We start from the raw sequence: 15,416 nt of genomic DNA, 5'->3' as shown, positions 1-15,416 counted from the left end.
AACCTACATAAAGTCCATAAAAATAAACTTTAAAAATGCAGATCTATCTAAGTGGCGTCAAATCATTTGAGCACCAGTATTACGTTTGGGTTTCAGCACACATTCCTCAGTCACCTGTTTTCTCTTAGCAGCACATGTCACAGAGTGAGTGAAGATAAACCCAGCTGCTTTACGTATTCATTTCAGGCAGCACTTACTGTCCCCTTTTAACTCCAGCCAGCCTTTAACCCTGAGCTCTCAAATCACCAGGGGCTGATATGAAAATAAACAATTTGTAGTATAGCGGATGATGCCTGGGAGTTTTGGCATATTTAAGGATGCGGCGAAGAAAAAGGACATTACTCACTGGAGCTCAATTGGGCAGGTAAATTTCTTAACATTTGTTATTCAGTGAACCCACAAAGCAGCCACAGAGGTAGAGTGTGACGCTGTTCTATCATCCACAAGCAGCAATCTGTCTTTTACTCAAAGATGGTATTGTATTCAGCCTGCAGTGCCATGGAAAGCCCCTCTCCCTCCTTCTCTGCCCTGCACAATGAGACAAGGGTCAGCCTGTCTTTCCTTCACTGTGTTTTTGATTCACTTCTCCTTTATGAAAATGTTGTATAACCTTTGACCTCCAGCAGGGACCTTTTAAACCCACTGGTCCCACCTACAGATTCCCCTCAACCAAAGGTTTAAGGTATTGATTCTTCACCAGGGCTGTAGCTGGCTACCACAGAGGACATCTTGAATGAATTGATTAATTAGTTAATTAAAATAAAATGCTTAGTATTCTTCACCCAAATAACATACCTGTAAATAAAAAAAGAAACCTTTGAAAAAGTTCTGCATTCAAAATTAAAGAAAGTAAAAGTACAGAAGTTTTAAGAGCAATGCAGAATTGCCGTTTTCAGTGTGTTATATCATTATACATAATATTATCGGACTATTACTACAGATGCATTAGTCTATATCCTTGACGTTCCACTTTAACATATAAACTGTTTCAATGTTGTAGCTGGGGGAGGCAGAGCTCATTTTAACTTACTACTTATATTGTGTTTGACAGTTTTATATAGTAATGCATCATACTTTGAATTTTTTATCTGCAATGTAACCAACTCCAGCTGCCAATAAATGTAATGGAGTAAAAAAGCAAAACATTTGCCTCTGAAATGCACTACATTAATTTGATAATTAGTAGTTACTTTGCAGATTCAGATTAATAATACAAAATACAATCAACTAATATATTATGATATAGGCGAATATTATAGATCAAGATAAGACTGTATTGATTCATTCACAAGCTAACCAGGAGTAGCCTATATAAAATCATTATCCCCTTTACCAGCTGCAACATTAAAGTGATGAACATATTAATGCATCAGTAATTAAGCTAATATAGCCTACATTTTTTATGCTAACACTAACTGTTCTTTTACTTGAGTAAAATTCTGATAGCAGGACCTTTACTTGTAACGGAGTATGTTTTAGATTGCTTTACTCAGATCTGAGTAGGCCTACTTCTTTCACCACTGGGTCTCTCACCACCACCACCGCCGCCTCCCCCTGCCCCTCCCCCTGTCTGTTGATATCGCAGCCCGGAGAGGTTTGAATCCAGTCTCTGGACCCAGCCGCCATGCTGAGCTGAGAGAGAGAGAGAGAGAGAGAGAGAGAGAGAGAGAGAGAGAGAGAGCGACCAACCAACCAACCAACCAAACAAACTTTCACGCTGCTGCTGCACCGACGCTCATCTTCGTACACACAAGGACAAACAAGGAATACTTCCCCACGGTGAGCAGCACCACACATTTTTACTTGCACAGTTGAGTTAGCGCTAGCTAAGTCGTGTCGGGGCTTTCTTGTTTCAAAATTGCTAAGTTATTTCAGCCTGTGCCCCGCTGGTCGTGTTCATGCGTGCTGTCGCCGACTTCAACCTCAGCTGCACTTGTTGCACTGAAGCCGAAAAACCCCATTGAGACACAAAAAGAAGGAAAAATACAGCGTTATAATTCAAATAGTTCCACTCATTTTGACGGCACATAAAACTTTTAAAATACTTTCCCACAACGTTTTAAAGCCGAACTGCGGAAAAAAATAAGATGTTAGCGGACGACTGCGGCAAGAGTCCACGCAGTCGCTGTCACTGTCCTTGACGCGCAAAATACCTCCTGAATATAATATTACGTGTTCACCAGCCGTGCTCACACAAATCTTTTTAAAGATTAAACTCCCCTTGCACTTTCAAAGTGCCATTCTGGCACCCAGAGGTCATTCAGGGGTTTCTACTCTTGGCATACATAAATCAAGCGTTCTCTTTCACTGCAACAACAAAAGACTTTTTTTTTTTTTTATCGACAGCCTTGAAGCACATATCCACGTTACCACAGTTTATATTAAAGCTGGTTGGAGCATTAAACGAAATAAACTCCTGCAGCATGCACTTTTGTCTCTGAAGTTTATAATTCTTCAGCCTTGAAAGCATCCTGTGCCAGAAGGCCAGTGTGGCTGGGGCTCATCAGTGGATAATCCTAAACCTTTCACCTGCAAGCATGTCTAGTCTTAGTCGGTGTAGACCGGAGGGAGTAATAAGAAGTTATGGAGTAACTTTCTGTCTCACCATTTGCCCTCTGGCCTGGTTACCTGAAGCCCTGTGTCTCATGTGTGACTCTCCTGGCTCAGTGCAGTATAATTCAATCTACACCATCATCACCGTGGTCCTTCTCTTAACCTTCAGCAACCCTAAAATGAAGTTCAGGCTTTTGAGAGAGTGAAGGAGAGACAGATGCCTTCACAAGCCATAGTTCTTCGGCGTAGAGCCAAAACAATTGATTTATTAGTTGATCGACAGAAAATGAATCTAAAGCAATAATGCCAAACGGATGATTCCAGCTTCTCAAATGTGGAGATTTGCTACTTCTCCTTACTTACAAAATAGTAAACTGACAATTATGGGGTTTAGGACTGTGGGTTGGACGAAAAAGCTATTTGAAGACGTCCCCTTGGGCTCCAGCAAATTGTTATGGGTCTCTTTAAACTATTTTTTTAATGTTTTTTAGGCCAAAAATCGACAATTATTTGATACTGAAAGTAATCATTAGTTGCAGCCCTATTCCTGATAAACGGAAGGATTTGACATTTCACTACTTGTTGTCTCTACCACATGCTCTTGGAAATGCATGAATGCTCCTCACTTAACAGTAAAGAAATGCCCCTCGCATTGATTATATACAAGCTCACATTGCATAAGCACTGTGGAATTTTGTAACATGCCAGCTATTTAGTTTTCCCTTTTTCAATACAGCTGTTGTGTTTTCTTAATCTGTTTTCCACTGCTTCGTTAGTGACATTTACCACCCCTCCTCTTCTCTCAGGGCTCCCCAAAATGCATGGGCTATGGCATCCAGTCCCTCACGGCCCCAATAAGTAATTCTTCTGCCTCATCGAGTTTGATTCCACAGGTCCTTTGCTGGGTCATATCAGGCATGGGGGCAGCCAGCCGGATCTTGTCAATATGATGGGCTGGGTGGCACCCGGGAAAGCCAGAATCATGTCAGCCAGACCCTCAGGGGTGCTGGAGAACTAGCCAGAACAGGATATTGCTGTGTGATCATTCACCAGAAGCAGACAAATCATTAAACCAGTGGCTGCGTGCCGCTGAGAGGCTCAGGCATTTCAGTCTGTCACACTAACTTCAAGTTAGAGGTTGTGTTTGCGTTGTAAAGTTGTCATTGCCTCTTGCAGGTTTTGGAATTGCCTTGGGAGAGAAGGGTAAATATGGTAGATGAATTAGTTGAATATAGATAGGTTGGTGTAAGAATGGAAATCTATTTTTCCATTCCCTTTGCTGGTCATAGTCCTAGGCAGATAAAGAAACTGTAGTCTTTCTTTCTAGACTTTCAGACATTCCCTTACCTGCTTTTTATGGGAGGAAATCTTTGCATGCATGTTGTTTTCCAGGACTTCCCATTTCATGAAAGCTTATTAGTTTATTTTTAACACGTGTGACTGTTTGATTTGTTTAAATTCAATTACTGGAGGAACCAGACAGTCTTTTTCTCACATTCATTAGAAGCACAGGATTCACATGTGCTAAATGAAATTACACACAACACTATGGCTTGTGTATGATAACCACACATAAGCACGCAAGCCTGTCTGTAGATTCCTTTTTTTTTATTTAATCAATTTAAAATGGATGGGAAATGGGAACTGCGTGGCTGAAAGAGAGCTTTGTTTTAAACTTGAACTTTGTGCAGAAATGGCACTTGTTTTGGATGTCAGGGATTATTTACTTGGATGCCTTGTTTGGGTTTCTGACCAAGTCCTGGCTGTTAGTCAAATTTCTCTCTTGTAAAAAAAGTTGGGAGCATTGAAATTGGTTCTTACTGGAGCGCATCCAGGGTTGCATATAGGAGCTCACATTAAGTGTGTGTGTGTGTGTGTGTGTGTGTGTGTGTGTGTTTTCAGAGCCCAATGCAATTATTCGACCACCTCAAAGGAGACTTTTAAAAGACGCCACGTTTCTTCACATGCCTACAGCGAGTGACTGTCAGGTAATTGAATAAGCTCTTAATGGATTTGAGGGTGACCATTCATGAGCCGTCGGAGGCTTTCTTCTCGTCCCCTCTGCTGGGTTTGGTCGTAAGCCAGTCTCCTCTGGTAGAAAAGGCTGGAATACCTGTAAATGGTCTGGGCAGTAGCACTTCACCTCCTGCTGTGGAGGTCACTGTAAAAGGTGCTATGTCTGACACTGACACACACGACCCCTCATTGTTCCCTGCTGCACAAGCGCAATCTAATTATAAGGAATCTGCTGGCAGTGGAGTCAGGCTACTTCTGCACTACTGCGTTTAAGGGACAAAGACGATCTCCGTCCACACAAGAGTTTTAGCTCCAGTAGCAAAACGAATCTCCATCCATATTAACACGTCGGTCATTTCGCATGACCATTCGCATACACTGGGCATGCGTGTGCTGGTGTTACTCTGTGCTTTAAAATCATAAATGTATTGTTTAAAAATACAGAAAATACTTTAAAGAAAACACAACATTGGCGAAAAGTAAGACCAGGGATTTATTTGCTTGGACCGAGGACGAGGAGAAACTATTACTGAAAGTAATGTAAGCCAGACTGACTGACGTGCGTCTTTATTTCCAAAGGTCAAAGGTTGTGACCGTCCAGACTAAAAAGCAACCCTGGAGTGTTCAAACCTAAACGGGGTCAGCAGTGTTTTCAAATGTCTGGTCTCTGGTTTAGAGGCTCTGATACGCCGGGGTAGTGTGGACACGAGGCAGGCGTAAACATAGCAAACGATATTCGTTATTATACCAAAGCGTTGTAATGTAGATGTAGCCTCAGCAAACAAGACTCACTTTTTAAATTTAAAATCATACGCGCTCAAAACTAAAAGATGCACATGACAACGGTAGCGTCCTTTCATAAGAGCCTTTTAGGAAACAAGGTAGTCGATTTTGATGTATGTCGTTGTATGTTGTTTTGGTCCTGCAGGAGTTAAAGGGTAGAGGTCAGGGGCCAGTCTGTGGTACCCTGATGTTGAGGTGTGCTGTGCTGGGTCTATGAAACAGACATCTGGGGCAACCCCCACCTCCTTTTGAAACGCACACAAACCTCCCCTGCCACACCCTAATACCCCAACACCCTCAGGCTGGAATAATTTCCTACTGGCAAAGAGAAGCATCTGGCTCTGTATCAGCAGCAGTGGCATGTCTAGGCGCTTTATGTGTGTTACTAGCCAAGCATAATGCATTGCTGCATTCCAGAGATGTCTCATGATTGAACAGTGGTTTCAAATCAGCTATGACTGCTTTTGCTGAGAGTGCAGGAAGCCTACTGATGCATTGCTGCAGTGCTATTGACAGCTTACTTGATGTTTTGAAAAGGTTCCCAGCGTTGTGTTGTTGAGAGCAGGGAGCTAGAAAGGGAATGGAGAGGGAAGCTGGACTACATACTGTAGGCCTACATTCTGATGCTGTGGAGGTTATCACTGTGTGACTAAGCTGAATGGAGAAGGTGCTCTCTGTCTTTGTGCAATTTCAGAAGCATTTGTTTGAAGGTGGTAGTTTTTGCATTTAGAAGATGTTGCATGATGACAGAAACTTAATTTACAGTAAGCAGATTTTAATTGTGTGTGTGTGTGTGTGTGTGTGTGTGTGTGTGTGTGTGTGTGTGTGTGTGTGTGTGTGTGTGTGTGTGTGTGTGTGTGTGTGTGTGTGTGTGTGTGGCAGCTGCTGGATCTGCAGTCCCCATTCATGAAAAAAAGTTCCCCACAACAATAGATGCAACCCTGCAGATACACACTACCCTAACCTCAGCCCCCTCCCCCCGTCTTCCCTCCACTCCACCGCCACCCCAAAATCCCCCTCCCCCCTCCTCAGCAATTGTGTGCATTGACGCTTTCCAAAAGCGCGATCTCTGCACTGTCGCTCTCCACTGGCGAGCAGCATTTGACTGCTGTGACAGGGGAAAGGCGGTCTTGGGCGTTTTGTTACACACTCAGACGAAGACAGTCAGCCACTGACATGCATTAAAGTGAAACAGCCCTTTAATGCAATTACTATCGCTTCACTCTTTGTAGCCAAGTGCAAGATAGAGGGAGAGCGAAGGAGGGAGTGAGAGAGAGAAGGAGCATTACCGGGGAGGAGGTGACAGACCGCTCGTGCTGGTTGATCATATTCTATTTTCTTTTTCATCTGTCATGCAAACCATTGCTGACTTTCCCAGTAATAACAAGGGACTGAGCCCGGGTGGAAGAGCCTCTTTTAGCGTTCTTCTCTCTCAACCTGCAGGATCTTCCCACTCAGATTATGGTAAGATTCACATCGCAAACAGCTTGTGTGGATGCCCGTGAGTGTGTTGACTGCTGGCATCTCACAATGTCAACACCTTGTTCCTCTGCCATAGCAACCAGATATGTTTTTATGCTCACTATGTGCAGTGGAGCGCGTCTCCAGTACAGCGCATGCTATTTTTACCCAAATCGCATTTGGGAGGTAAATAATTCAGTGTTGTGGTGGATGGCATGTTTTCATGATGCAGTAAGTGGGACTATGTTGTACCTCATTTGAGGAAATGCCAACACATTTTACATAGATTAGCCGCTTTTTTCTTCTTGGCTGGTTTTTGTTTCACTTTTATGAGCCGAGATTTGAAAGAGAGAGATTTTTACTGTTGTCTACTGTTTTTTTTGTTTGTTTTTTTTTAAAGTAAAGCCAGGCAGACACTGTATGGATTCGGTCCAAATTGACCCCTGATTTATTTTAGAATAGGGCCGAATTTCAGCCAAATTAGCATGCAGTTGGAGGATCACAACGCCTGATTAATGATCATATGGTTTCTGGCGTATACGAAATTCTGGTTGGCTGTCTTAAGGTTTAACAGTTCCACAGTCCGATTTCCCTCATGGCTGCTGTCAGAAGATCGGTTCCAAACTGCGGATAGCTTATTTTAATATTACTAGAGTAGTATTTTACATGTAGTGGCTACAACTATAGTTTTGAGACTGCTGTGATATTAAACAAAATTTAGACCATATTGTCTGCATCTTCCAGACATCTGTGGCTTTACATTTTTCTTTTTTTCTAATCGAATTACACAAAGTAACGCTGCCTTTCTCTCTTTTGTCATCATTGAGGATGCAGCCATCTTGTTTTAATAAACTTTATTGCAATTGTCACTAGACATAACCAACCAGGGGTTCTGTGCGTACATTTGTTGTGATGAGCCAAGTCGTGGCAGGTCAATTGATCCGTACAGTGTGAGCATAAAAGTCATAGGTTCTGACTGTGCACAAAGGCAGATTGAAATGTGTAGTGTGAGTTACACCCAACGTACAAGAACAATAAAGTTGCACAGTGTCTGCCAAGCTTTAAATTTGGAAACGGTTTGTCTTCCCCTGGCTGCCTGTTGTCAGGAGATATTCCCCTCAAGAGGGGAAGGAGTGGCATTGCCCTTTCAGCTTGGCCATTTCAGTTTCATTTTTTCCTTCACCATGCCACAAATTGTTCTCTTTAACTGGGCATCGAAACACTTGATTTTAAAACAAAGATGCTTGATTTGTTTGTGAGCAGTGGACTCAGGTAGATCAAACCTATCTCATGTGTCTTTTCAAGTGCTATCACTCCACTTCAAAGAGCACTGTTCTTCTGGCTCTAAGTATATCGCTATCTCAGCCGTGCACTGGTAGAAACCATTCTATCCGTTCATGTGACTTTTTTTTTTTTTTTTTTAAACCACCAGCTGCAGATTTCTTGCAGCACAGTTTGACTGTTGTTTGTTGTTCACTGCATTCAGTATTATGTTGGAACGCCAGCATCCAGGCACTGTATCATTGTTTGTGTGAGAAGGCAACAGTTTAATTTTGGGCTTTGGGTAAGAAACTCCTGGCTTTGCAGGAAAACACCGCATACATCATCACAACAGCATGCGTGGGCGAGCATGGGGCATTTTTCATATAAAGCTCTCATACTGGGGTGGATTGCCACATTGTGCGAAAGCATAGATTCTTGCATATTTCAATAATTCAGTAATGTAAGGATATGACTGGAAATGGACTTGGTTTTTTTGGTCCATAACATTCTGGTGGAGCCTCTTTAACTCAAAGGATTAAAACATAAACGATAGAATTGGCAGATAGCCCTGCACTATTCGTTCAAATTTCACCTCAATCCTGTCAAATTCCTTCACTGGTAAATGCGATGCTGGAGTCTTTCCTACTTATAAAAATATTTCTCATAAACACAGTGGCTGAGAGACCAGAGGAAATGGGACTTAATTGATTACCGGAGATTACTTGGGTGTATACAGCTAATGCCCGTTTCTGCACTGGACAAACGTTCACTGAGCTTCTGCCATCAGACAGGCTTCAGACAGACAGACTTGACAGGCAAAGCAAAGAGCATCAGAAAAGAGAGCGGCCTTGCAGACACAACGTTCAGAGTTCAGGGATGTGGAAAAAGTAAAAGGAAAGCAGGGAAAAGGAGGCACAGCAGCATCCTGAGCCAAGATCCCCACACAGACAGACTGCTGCTGGCTGCCTCTGAGGCTAGTGGCTGTCTGTCTGGGTTTGGGGCTGATAGGATTGGGTGGGCTTTACCCTCACTCTTCTGTCTCCCTCCATTTGGAGCTGTCAGTGATAAAACCATTAAGTCCTCTTTTGTTGATCAGTGTTGGATTAATAGCCGAAATAGACATATTTCTGAGGTAAAACATGATTTAAAAGCTTTGCTTTTCTGCTTCAGGTTCATTATGTATACATCTTACCTTTATCTGCTTGTGGAACCTAAATCCCACTCTAGCAGGTCACAATCTGTGTTATGCCAGTGTTTTAACACATAACTGGATCTAAACTATGAATTTTATGTGCTGCTATCGTAATCTCTTAAAGGCAGATAAGCTGAAAAGCTAATGCCGGGTTTTGGAGGTTGCTCATCAGCCAGCAGGACAGAGGATGCGCCTAGTCTCATTGTTGCCTTATTAAAAATTTAAAATCTGAATGCTGGCAGTGAACAGCTGCTGATTTATGTGCCCTCCGGAATATGCATCATTAGCAGAGGTGTGGTTTTATAGATTTTTTTATTTATTTATTTATTTTTATTCTGGCATTTGTTACACCCTTTTGATAATTTGTATTAGCTTTTTTTATCAGTGATGATTTATGGATTATGCAAGCTTTGATGCTGGATGAGGAACCAGCTGCACCGATCCAAAACTGTCATCATTGCTCCTCAGTCACACAATGCCTTCTTCATCTGTGATTGGAGCCCGGAGGATTCCTTGGTACACTCTATTTATGCTAGCTAGCTGGCTGGTCGGCTGCTTTGGTAACTATGGTAACAGTATCCCCCAGTTGAAGAGACCAGGCCTTGCTAGGCTAATTGTGAGCAAGTGAAGCGTGTCTGCAAAGTTAGCTGTAGTCCCAGCCTGGTCGATGACCTGTTTAAGGGGGTTTCTTTTTTCGTTTTCACAGACGTGTCATGCAGTAATCATCGCAGTAGAAGTGGTTTGCTTGTTTTAAATAGTATTTGGTTCTCACCAGAGAGCATTGACTCATCTAGCTACTTGATCTACATGCATATAGCTCACCTTGATCTGTAACAGGCATTGTTCTTTATTTTCTGACACTTTGTTAGTGTAGACAAAACAATTAATTGAAAATAATTGTCAGTTGCAGCTTTTGCAGCTGTCTACTGCAGGTGTGAATGAATGATTTACGCTTGCGTTGCTTTTCCCCTCTCTTGTAGACTGGTGTTGTGACATTTGCCCTGGGCCTCTCCCTCGACCATTTCCAACTGTGTGAAGAAAAGTGAAAAGGATTTTTAATGAATCAGTATTCGCTAGCCGATGCCATGACAGACAAGTAAGTTTATCTCTTTCTCTTTCAAAGTGTTTGTATTTTGTAAAGAGCCCACTGTACTCTGTGTCCCTTTGTGTAGTGTGAAGTAAGATGATGTTGTCTCTTGTGATTACACACTCGCTCTGCACAAGATTGCCTCCTGGAAGTGTTTGTGTGAGTGTGTTTTCAGTACAGCAGTGGAGGAGAATTGGGGGGTTCTGGTAGCACAGAGAGAAGTGTGTTGTGTTGGGGGGGGTTGGTTATAAAGACCGTCTGTTTTGCCCCTGAAGACGTATGACATTTGCATTGGGGCTGATTTGCATTCTCGTTCACTGTGCTGGTATGTTGCTGCTACTGTTAGGTGGTCTTTATTTCCCTGACAAAACGCAGTCATTTAAAGGGTTTGAGCCTTTGCCGTACTACCTCTTCCTCTGCTCCTTCTGTGTTCTCCACCTTTTTTCGTGGTTCCTCCCCCCTCCCCCCCCTCTTTTCATTTTGGACCCAGTCTCTTTGCTCCCTATCTCTTTTCTCCTTTTGTCTCTTTTGTCAACTTTGCCTTTTGTCTCTCAGTCCAGTGTTTTTGGATTTGATCTATATAGAGGATGGAGAATGAGGGTGCAGTAAGGAAAATAATCTGCTGTCAGCATTCATAATAAGCGGAATAAGTGGTGCAGAACAGTCAGCTGAAAGGGATAGGTGTAGAAACACGGCGAAGGCCTAACAAGGCCGGGCCTACTATGTACTTGAGTTACAGAAAATGAAACGGGCAGTTAAAAATAAAATGAAGTTTGGCCCAGAACAAAACCAAAGAAACAGGTTGTTTTCAGAATGCTCTAATGAATTGTGGTGATAATGATGATGTATGCTTGTGCTGGACTCAGTGAAGAGGTGGAGGAGATGTATATGTATTGCATATATGCATGTAAAGTTTCCAAAGTAGTGTTGATAGATGAAATAGGGTTGATGGGAATCACTATTTGTATGCACTTAGTCAACCTCCAGCATCTCTCCACTTATTAATGCACCGTTTAAGAGAGAGAGAGAGAGAGAGAGAGAGAGAGAGAGAGAGACTCTTTCTAAGAAACAGGCCTCAGGATAGCTCCCCTGCTAACAACAGCTCTATATGTCAGTATAAAATATTGTGCATCTTAATTGGTTAGTAGAGACGGATAATACTATATTTGCCCAGAGGGGAATTTTTGTTGTAGAACTGTTGTGGTTGTACCACTTCAGCCGTTCCCTTAAGGATGCATTGCAATTTCTGCAGAGCCAGACGTTTAGTTCAAGTATTTTGGATGCAATATAAAGGCAGAAAAGAAAAAAGATGTTCTTTGAAGCTTGCAACGAGATGTAGCAATATCTTTTTTTTATTTTTTTTTAATGGCTCTGCTGAAGTTAAGTGAAGGCTGGGAGTTTCTAAGTAAGTGATGTTGTTGACAAGCTGTCCCGTTGGATGAAAGGTATCCGAGCAACCAGAAAGAAGGTGGGGGTGGTATTTTATTGTGCGCTAGACGCTAGTCCATGTTGTAGGATGATTGTTCATCGGGGAAGAATGATAAATGTTACGCCAAAAGGAAGTGAGGGGAAAAGTTGGAGGACGTGCCCCCGACGGTGACGGCGAACAAAGCCTCCCTCAACATGGCACTACTTAAAATTCATACAAAGGCAGAAGAAGACGGCTACTTATTTTCTCTCTAACACACACACACACACACACACACACACACACACACACACACACAAACCCCCCTTTTTTCACTCTAGCAAACATTTACACATAGTGGGATATTAGTGGACATTCCTGTAGATATGTGCATTCCAATTGGTATTCCCAGTTACATGCAAGCCCGCAAACGCATCTTGAACAAATTAAATATTTTGCATTCACAATTTTGTAACACTTTCCAACAAAAGAAAGGGCTGTGTTTTCCATGCAGATGTTGCTTTTGATTCAGGAGCTGATTATCCAGCTGAAAATGTGCTCTCACAACCTTAAAAAATTAACATGTTTCAATTGCAGGATTTTAAGTTCAGTCTCCTATTGTACCAGGATGCTCTGGGATGAGGAAAGTTTCTAAAGCCTGATTTGCTCTGTAGTGCTTGTAGACAGAGATTCTTTCTGTTGAAATTCAAGCCTGCGTTAATCCTCTTCAACACTGTGTGTGTGTGTGTGTGTGTGTGTGTGTGTGTGTGTGTGTGTGTTCCCGTGCACCCTCCATCCAGGATTTGAATGAACTGGAATTTCACCCTGTTTTTTTGCTTCTTTCAAAATGATCTGCAGCAGGGTTCACTGTATTGCATCGTGTATGAAAGTAGGACAGAAAAACAATGCACAAAGAGAATGTAGTCATATGGAAATATGTTACTTTACAAATAAAGTGTTTTTCTTTTTTTCTTTCTAAAACACATTTATAAATGTAAGCTGTGGACTGTACTTTCAACTGGGTGCCCCCGTTATTTGGGGGAAAAACAGAAGCAAGATGGAAAAATGTGTTGTTCCTTAAGCCTTTAATGGTTTCATTCTTGTTTTCCATGAGGAGAATCCTCCTCCTACTCTTTTCTCCTTGTTCTTCTCTTTGTCTTCTCTCTTCAACCACTGCATGAATTTGCACACTCGAATATCCTCTCTCATAGCAAACTCTGTTGTCTCTCTCTTCGTCTGTCCCTCTCATTTTCCTTCCCTCCCCCACCTGTGGTGGTGCACGCTGACAGCCCTGTCAGAGACTTGGGATGTTTATAGATAGACAGTAAAGATGTGTGTGTGTGTGGGGCGCTTTTACTGGAATAACCACACTGTCATAGAGATGAGAGGCCCTTTCCCAGTCTACTGTATATCTGTTTGCTTTGCGTATTTGTGTCAGTTAAGATGCCACATGTGTGTGTGTATTCATGTCAGTCTCAGGGGGCAAGGATCCAAAACCACCATCAGAAGCTGGTTAAGAGCATTTTAACTGTCACTTACACAAAGCTGCAACATGTTTTCTAGTTACACATCTGCTAAATGCCAAAGTGTTTTGGTCAGAAGTTGCACCCTTGAGAGTAAAAACGCTTGAAGACTGAATACATATAATACATAGGGTACTTGTAAGAGAAATTGAGTTGTGGTGGTCATAAGATATAGACGAAAGCTTGAGCTGGGATCTTTTATCAGCTCGGGGGAAATCAGGTGTCACAGTGGAGTGAGCTCAATAGCCCTTCCTGTCAGTATGTTTACCATAGGCTGAGTTTCGGAAGTAGGGCCTATTAATACATTTGTTCTGGCTTGAATAGTCTTCAAAAGACCAGCTTTGCCCAGTCCTCATTCAAGTCCACTCATTAATAAAAAAAAAGAAAAACAGACTTGTGACATCTCCATTTCCTCTCTGTGCCCTCTCCAGACCGTTGTGTCACCAAGGGCGTGGTTTGGGGGCATGGCTGGGCTCACACCCGGGCTCGACACCCACTCAGGACATTTTGAATATTGAGACGTGAAGGCACGGTGTCACTGATGTCATTGGGATTTGTGGGTGCATAGTAAAAAGTCTGTATCGGCTGTCACAGGGTTTTGTGGGGGCCGAGGGAAGCCAAGTCAAAGTGCTTCCTGAGGATGTCGAGGGGGACGCACCCTTTGGCCTACAGCTCATCAATCTTGTGCAACTGCCATCTTCTCCCAGTGGTCCATTGATGCTGTCAGAGGAGGGCGAGAGGCAGGGACTCGCTGCATCGTGTATTTTTTTCTTTGTGTGTCTTTGAGTGAGGATTGGAAGTGACAGGAGAATGGTAAAGTCTGGAGGAAGATGGAAAAACACAGGGTGATACTTAAAGGCTTAAAGTGGCAACTCACTGCAACTATCTAGCATGGCTCTTGACCTTGATCTACTTGAAGAATCATCCTCTGGCTTTGGGACACTGATAGCAACCCTGAAACTGATCTGAAATAAAATGCTATTATTTAAAGTCAGCTAAAATCTATATTGGTTGAAAGAAATGCAATACGAAATCTTAATATGGATAAATATTCTCCACCGCAACCAACTCATTACAGGATATTACAGGATAACATGCAGTTATGTCTTGCCTAAATATGATCAGTTGTAAGTGACCTGCCCTTGCTTGTAGTCTGGTGTGTATCATCTCTGTTTAACATAATCTGATTATTCTTTTATACAGTAGAGCAGCAGTAACTGCATTACAGTAGCTTACCCCACCAAGCAAATGCTAATGAGTCTGCATATTTGGGTTGATTTGGGTGACCTGAATTCAGTTGTCGGGAAGATTTGTCTCCTTGTTCTGGGACAGTATTTGTTGCTTTGTCAGCAACAGCTTTAGTCAGTCAGTTTACTGTTTATCTTTATTTATTTAAAGATACATTAATAGTTTTTATTTTTTTTAGATGTAGAGATAATTTGCCACTTCTGGTCCTGTTTAAAAAGCACCAGTGGAAAGTCCCAAACTGAACTATAGTCAAGGCAAAGTAAATATGTAAGCCCATGTTTTTCAAACAGAGTTGGATTGTAGTGGACTGTGGGAATAAAGCTTGTGTACTTGTGCGGGGAGAATGTATTCAGCCTTGTTGTAAAGGTTTTCATTTTGCTCAGGGAAGCAGTCTAAGGGACTGGAAAGTGTTGTGAATGGAGGACCAACCATCTGTCACAAAGGCAATAAGAAGATTTCTACTTTCCCTCCCTTTGACTTATGAAATCTTGTTTTCACGCACTGAAAAGAAAAGCAAAGGAATTTTTCAGCTGACTGTTCTGTTGCTGCTGATGCAGATTATTCCCTAAAGTCTTTGTTCTCATCTTGATTCATTGGTGATGCATAACTCCAGTGCTGCTGACGCTGTACAGACGTTTTTAAAGGCCCTTTGTGTGAGCGATTTCAAAGTTTAAACAATTTTAGCTGGTGGTAATCAAAAACATTAATTGAGAAAATAATTGTGCGATGCAGACCTAGGAGAAATACTTCTGTAAGCAAGTTTTCAGGTTTTTTTTTTTTGCTCTTAATGACAAGAAGTGCTCTTAATGACAAGTGGTTTGAATCCACCTGCAGTTGAAAAGAGAAAAGTATTAAAACATTTAAGCTCACTAGATGTAAGTG

At 42.1% G+C, this 15,416-nt stretch overlaps 1 protein-coding gene across 4 annotated transcripts in view; it reads left to right on the top strand.

Moving 5' to 3' along the window:
* Positions 1–1,687: 1,687 nt before the first annotated feature.
* Positions 1,688–15,416, top strand: part of sema4d (sema domain, immunoglobulin domain (Ig), transmembrane domain (TM) and short cytoplasmic domain, (semaphorin) 4D) — a 37,097-nt gene continuing 23,368 nt past the window's right edge. For 2 of the 4 annotated variants that reach the window (XM_078271169.1, XM_078271173.1), the window contains exons 1-2: positions 1,688–1,779; positions 10,249–10,364. In XM_078271169.1, coding sequence (XP_078127295.1) covers positions 10,327–10,364 — 38 coding nt within the window. In that variant the 5' untranslated portion in view covers positions 1,688–1,779; positions 10,249–10,326. Of the gene's footprint in view, positions 1,780–4,455; positions 4,542–6,491; positions 6,817–10,248; positions 10,365–15,416 lie in introns of those variants that run through there. The other 2 variants (XM_078271171.1, XM_078271170.1) reach the window with 2 other exon arrangements.

The sequence above is a fragment of the Sander vitreus genome, chromosome 16 (assembly GCF_031162955.1).
Source record: "Sander vitreus isolate 19-12246 chromosome 16, sanVit1, whole genome shotgun sequence".
In the NCBI taxonomy this organism is placed as follows: domain Eukaryota; kingdom Metazoa; phylum Chordata; class Actinopteri; order Perciformes; family Percidae; genus Sander; species Sander vitreus.
This window is presented reverse-complemented; position numbering and strand designations above follow the sequence as displayed.